This window comes from Calliphora vicina, chromosome 1 (assembly GCF_958450345.1).
Source record: "Calliphora vicina chromosome 1, idCalVici1.1, whole genome shotgun sequence".
NCBI classification, from domain to species: domain Eukaryota; kingdom Metazoa; phylum Arthropoda; class Insecta; order Diptera; family Calliphoridae; genus Calliphora; species Calliphora vicina.
The window spans coordinates 31,191,270-31,197,880 of NC_088780.1; the positions used below are offsets into that span (position 1 = coordinate 31,191,270).

At 32.7% G+C, this 6,611-nt stretch overlaps 1 protein-coding gene across 1 annotated transcript; it reads left to right on the forward strand.

Annotated features, from left to right (window-relative positions):
- Positions 1-1,247: 1,247 nt before the first annotated feature.
- Positions 1,248-5,419, forward strand: asl (asterless). Its single transcript, XM_065506976.1, has 5 exons — positions 1,248-1,445; positions 1,501-3,432; positions 4,098-4,934; positions 4,997-5,122; positions 5,185-5,419. Exons 1-5 carry the CDS (start codon positions 1,329-1,331, stop codon positions 5,251-5,253), a joined length of 3,081 nt encoding a protein of 1,026 aa, XP_065363048.1. The 5' UTR covers positions 1,248-1,328; the 3' UTR covers positions 5,254-5,419.
- Positions 5,420-6,611: the final 1,192 nt, after the last annotated feature.

The window sequence follows — 6,611 nt, forward strand, 5'->3', positions numbered from 1 at the left end:
TTCCATTGCTAATTCTCTCTCTTTCCGTTCTGTGTTTATTGATTAACGCATTTGACTATAAAACGAGAAGTTATGAGATCGATACCGCTCTCTTAATAATTTATTTTGCCTTTTTTCTCTCAAATACTGGAGTATTAGTACAACTGAATTTAATAGTAAAGTGTTATGCAGAGTTGGCCAATCGGTCACCTGTAATGACATCCCCAAGTTAAATTCACCAGTCAACTACGTTGCTAGTGGGTTGAAAATTCACTAGTAGTAGTTCTCAGTGGCTAACTAATTTGACTTGGCGAAATTAGATCTATGAACTGCAGGGAAAATGGCTTAACCATTTCGAAACCATTGTCAGCTAGATTTAAACAAAACGTCAGATTTATTTCCTCAAATTTCTGCCTAATGTATATTGGGGCTATAACATTTTTACATTTTTTGCAAATATCAAAATGGCCCTAGTATAGTCGAATAGACCATTGAAAGTTATTTAAAAAAATGGTATTACTTTTTCTCGGTTCTCAAAAAAGTTCACCCACAAAACGTGGTAAAGTTTGGAGAAATTCTTTGAATGTACGAAATCATGAGAATTCGATTTACAAAACTACATAATATGCCAATTTGTTTTAAAGACAAAAACGTTATTCAGATGCTGTTTTTTAGTGAATTTTTTAATATTTGGATTTTTAATATTTGTTCACAAATTTACTAGTTTTTAGTTTACTTTAGTATTAATTTAATTCCGGGAATGAAAAGATTTTTTAATTTTCACCCGGGAAAGGAAAATGTCCGGGAAATTAGGAACCCTAATCCATAGGACACATATCACTTTTGATATAGCAGAATACATGGAAAGATTTCCGCAAATCATTTTGTTTATGGATATGGATATTTTTTATCTTTCTAGCCATTTTGTCATAGGTTTTGTAATCAGTTAAATTTAATATTTTCAGACCTTCATTTTGTTTAGAAATTTCGAAAGCTTTTTATACTCGTTTTTTTGCATTTTTTTACATTTTTATTCTGCCACTCATTTGTAACAATTTTTAAAATAGATATTTTAAAAAGAATCATGTTATAACGTCTTTTCTACTAAAATAGTGTAAATACGGCCTTTCATATTAAAACACTACTCACCACTAGAGGTCGCATGCATGCAAGTAAACAAAACAATTAGCTGTCATTAAAAATAAGAAGAAGCAATGGAATTTTTGTATTTGTTTTCAAAACAATTGAAAAAATAAAAAAAAACCTACAAACAACAATAATGCGCCTGCGTTAAAAACTATTTAAATATTTAAATTATTAACAACTGTTGATTCAGATTCCGCGGCAAAATGAATACGCCCGGTGTAAGTTTATTCCAAGGTGCCGAAAGCATTAAAGTTAATACCAGCTTAGAAAGGCAAGAAGAGGAGGAGGCGCTTGAAGATCAAAGAAGACGTAATGAGGAGGTTTGTTAATGTGTTTATTTTAATAACTCTCAATTAATATGAACTTTTCCTTTAGTTGGGTCTTATGATGCAAAATGCCTTTGATGATTTGGATGATGATGAAACTACTATAGATTCCACAACAAATTTTCAATCCGACTTAATGGATGGAGCAGCACAGCATCATCGTTTGGCAACAGCACAGAACCAACGCACTCACCCTTATGGTAATAATATAAATAATGGCTATGCGGCTGCCCCAACTGCCTTGGACCACACTGACTGTGAAAAGGAAATACATAACCTTAAAATGTTGGTAGAGTCACGCAGCCATGAGTTGGAACACTCCCAACACTTACTGAACGAAGAGTACCAGAGACGCAACGGATTGGAAAAGAAACTAACCATAACGGAAGCGGAATTAGACCGTGCCTTGTCGAACAAGAAAAATAATCATGAGCTATTGGTGGAGTCAAAGGAAAAGTGTTCCAATTTAGAAAATACCATTACTAAAATGAAAATTGAAAAAAAATCATTAGAAGCTGATAACAATGCACTGTTGGGTAAATTGGAGACGGCACAGACCCTATTGTCAGATGTCCAGCGGAAATATGACATGGTGGAAAGAGATTTGAATAAAAATCAAGAGCGCAATTTTGAGGTGAAACGCAAACAAATGGAAGATCGTCATAGGGCCGAAATTGAGATGTTGCAACAGCAAATGGAACAAGTGGCGAATAAATTGGATAAAAAGTCTTCTGAATTGGACAGTATGAATACACGATATCAAGCATTGCAGGAATCGCATCAAATGATGCTGTGCGACAAGGCCAGCAAAATCAATGATCTCAGTCATGCTTTAGACGAGGCTCAAAAACGTTGTGAGGAGCTGCTATCGAGACCGGACTATTTCCAGGAAAATATGAGACTACAAAAGCTGATTGCCAGTCTACAGGAGCAAATACAAGGCATGGAAAAGACTATTAACTCGTTAAAGGAACGTTTAGAAATGACTACGGCTGAACTGGACTCCATGGATAGTGTGTTGCATCAACACAATCAAGAGGATACACCACGTAGACTTAGCCAGACTCAGGGACGTGTGGTGGGCAGTACCCCACTTAATCCCCTGGATAGAATGGGCAATTTAAAAGAGGAACTCTATCGTGCCTTGGCCAATATAAAAAGCAAAAGAGAGGAGATACGTAAAATGCAACAAACTCTAGAGGACAAACAACTTGAGATAAAACAACTAAAGCTGGAGGAAAATAAGTCCCTGGTGCAGATTTCTACTTTGAAGGAGGAGAACATAAAACTACAAAATAAATTAAGGGTGTTGGAAGAAGAATTCGATCATCATGCTCAAACCCAGCAAGATGACAATCGTTTGCAAACACAACTAGAAGACTTAAAATCACAATTAAGTGATGAAAAACATAAAACCGAACAACTCGAACAATATAAATTAGAACAGGAGTGTGAACGTAAAAAACTTGATGCCCAATTGAAAAATCTTGAAATAGACTTGGAAGAACTGAAACAAGAACATGAAAGTCTCAAAATGAATTACGAGCAAATATTCAAAGAAAATATGCTGCTCAAACAACGTCAAACAGCAGACAATATACGTTTGGAATTGGAAAAACATAAATTTCTTTTAAAAGACTCCCAGGCTGAATGTGATCGCTTGAAAAATCTTTATGTTGAAATTTCAAATGCCAAAGAGGCTTTGTCGTATGAAATGGATAAAATTTTAAAGACGGACAGAGCCAAGGAGTTGCAAGAGGAAAAGGAAAAAGTGGCCAATTTGCAAAGGGGTTTAAAATTGGCCGAAGTTAAATGTTCTGAATTATCAAAGATATTGGAAACGGAAAAGTTGTGTCACGAAAGGGAAATTGCGGATTTACGCGATAAATTGGAAAAGGAAAAGTTGGAAACTTCAAAAGCGGCCAAGGAGGCGGCAAATGAGTGTGCCAAGTGTATGGATTATGTGGCCGAGTTGACAAAGGTAAGGATACATTTTTTTTTTAACAAATTGATTTTTAGTTTTTTAGTTGTAATAATTTTCCGACCCTATAAAGTATGTATATTCTGGATACTTATAGATAGCGGAGTCGATTAAGCCATGTCCGACTGTCAGTCTGTCTGTTGAAATCAATTTTCTGAAGACCCCAGATATCTTCGGGGTCCAAATCTTCAATAATTATGTCAGGCATGCTTTCGAGAAGTTTCCTATTTAAAATCAGCAAAATCGGTCCACAAATGGCTGAGATATGAGGATTACTGAGTCATTAATATAGACAATATGGATATCTATTGATAGATATTTCAAAGACCTTTGCTACGACGTATATAAGACCATAGTAAGTTGGATCTACAATGGGTCAAAATCGGAAAAAATATTTTTGAACCCGAATTTTTTTTCACTAAAAAAAATTTTAAAAAACTAAAAATTTTTTTTTTAAATTTAAAAAAAAAAATTTTAAATTTAAAAAAAAAATTTTAAATAATTCGAAATTTTTTTTTCCCAATAATGAAAAAATAACTGGAAAAAAATAAATTTGGTTTACCTAAAAATATTTAAAATTTGTATTTTGAAGTACAATAACATTCGGCACATCCGAATATAGCACTCTTACTTGTTTTTACTTAAAATTTAATTTTTATTTCCAGTTCGAAATACAAAATCTTAAACTCACCAATATTAATGCTATTAGCAAAAAAGAAATCGATGAACTAACAAAAGAATTAAAGAACTCCAAACAGCACATTACCGAACTAAACGAACAATTACAATTAAGCGAACAACAGGAACATCTTATCAAAGAGCTAAAAACAAAAGCCACACAATTTGAAGAATACATTAAGTCACACAGTTCAGCTTCAGAAGCTTCCAATACATCCATGAAAACCCCACGGCAATTAAGCGATAAAAGCGTGACCACCTCACCCGAATTAGAACGCAACGAAATCAAAAAAGTCGAAGCCAGAATCCGTGATGAAATGGCCAAAATATTCGCTGTAGAATTAAAACGTTTTCAAGCTAAACTCCAAGAAACCCAAGAACAAAGTCTCTGCCTGCAACGTGAATATCAACACATCAATGCTGAATTACAGCAGAGGCAAACGGAGGTGGATCTTCTGAAGCAGGCCATTTTGGCAGAACGTGAAAAAATGGATGAAATCCTGAAGCAAAATAATGAAGAATACAAAGATGTTATGCAAAGGCAAAATATTACCATACAAAAGACACGCGATGAACTGCAACAAAAAGTGCAAAGAATCAAAGAATTGACAAGTGAACTGCATGAAAGGCAAACACAAATTGAGGCGGAGAGGAAATCAATGAAGGCTGTCATGAAACAATGGGAAGAGCAGAGAAAAAGTTTAGATGCCGTCGAAATGGATTGGAAACAAAAATTCACGGATTTACAGAATGCACACGAAAGTGCTGTACAATCGTGGCAAACGAAATACAATTCGGCAAAAAGAACGGCTGCTAATTATAAGGTACTTCATCTCATACAAATTTCAAATTTTCAAAATCTTAAATAATTTATTTTACTTAAAAGCGTTATTCCGAAGATAAAGAAGCCCATATGCTCAAAGAATACGATAGACTGAAAATTGAATATGATGCTCAATTGGCCAAAATTCAACTACGCATGAAAGAAAGTTTAGAAAAGAAAAGTCTTGAGGTAAAGCTAAAAAACCTGTTCTAAAACATAAATTTTTAATTTCAACTATTCATTACTTACAGCTTAAACAGGCCTTGGAAAAACAGCGTGTTTTAAATAATAACAACAAAGAAAATACCGCCAGTAATTAATTAATTTGTGTTTATAGGCCTGTTAAAAATAATATACATACATATATTTAAGTTATTTTAATGTATTTAGTTGAATTTTTTTATTTTAACAATATTATTCCCACATTTGTTTTATTAAGCACTGGACTGCTGTTTATTAATATAAGTTCTTTTATGCTTGTTATGACATTCCTTATTGATTTAGTGTAATAATTTTTCTATTATTTTTTTTTAAATTTGGCTGGTCTCATACCTTATTTATGTGAGATCAAACGTTTTAAGAATAAAAATTGTTTTATGACTTCAATTCGTCTTGCCTCTATTAATATACGTTTTTTTTATTCTTGTTATACTATTTACTTTTTCAAATTAGCTAACCTCTTACATTATTTATGTGTGATTTAAGTATTAAGAATGAAAATAGTTTCATGTCTTCAATTTGAATAAAAGATTTTTATTATAAATTTTATGCAATATAAAGAAATGAGTCTATTAATTATATTTTCAATTCGAAAATCAAAATACATACATACATATATTCGAATTTGTATGTATTTTAAAAGAATGTTGAGACATGATAAGGATAAGTGGATAAAGTTTAGAATCATTTTGTTTGCTAATGTTTCGATTATGGTTGCAACTGAACTTAAGTTGCTTTGCCAGAGGGCAACCACAAATTTCTGGTTGCCAATTTGACAACAGAAAATTATAGTTGCCATAATAGACCTATAAGTCTGCATATTTCATAATTTTGAGGGGTTACAGCATTCCATTCGAAAATAAAAATATTCGCCAATGTGAGCAATCTTAAAACCAAAATTAAATCTGATTTTAAGTATATTGGATACCCAGAATCTAACTGTAAGTATACTTATTACACCCTTCACCTTCGTGAGAAGGGTATATATAAGTTCCGTTTGTAATTTCCACAATATAATTTTCCGACCCTATAAAGTATATATATTCTGTCCGTCCGTCTGTCTGTTGAAATCAACTTTCCGAAGCCCCCAAATAACTTACCTACACGATTCATACATCAATATCTCCGGAATTTTTCCGGCTCGGTTGCTATTTAAATTCGGTCCACAAATGGCTGAGATATAAGGAAAAAACCAGGACAACCTCGATTTTTTACCTAATTTTGACCTACATAGGTATATCTGAATTACTATGTCATTAATATAGACAATATGGATATCTAATGATAGATATTTCAAAGACCTTTGCTACGACGTATATAAGACCATAGTAAGTTGGACCAACAATGGGTCAAAATCAGAAAAAAAATTTAACCCCAATTTTTGTTCGCTAAATATTAAAAAAAAATTAAAAAAACCAAAAAAAATTGAAAATTTTAGAAAACAATTCGAAAAATTTTT

Bases quoted from the DNA above. Each gene is read 5' to 3' on its own strand.
- asl (XM_065506976.1), top strand. From the start codon at position 1,329: ATGAATACGCCCGGTGTAAGTTTATTCCAAGGTGCCGAAAGCATTAAA. The intron at 1,446-1,500 runs GTTTGTTAATGT...CTTTTCCTTTAG, and splicing joins AAAGAAGACGTAATGAGGAG to TTGGGTCTTATGATGCAAAA. The intron at 5,123-5,184 runs GTAAAGCTAAAA...CATTACTTACAG, and splicing joins TAGAAAAGAAAAGTCTTGAG to CTTAAACAGGCCTTGGAAAA.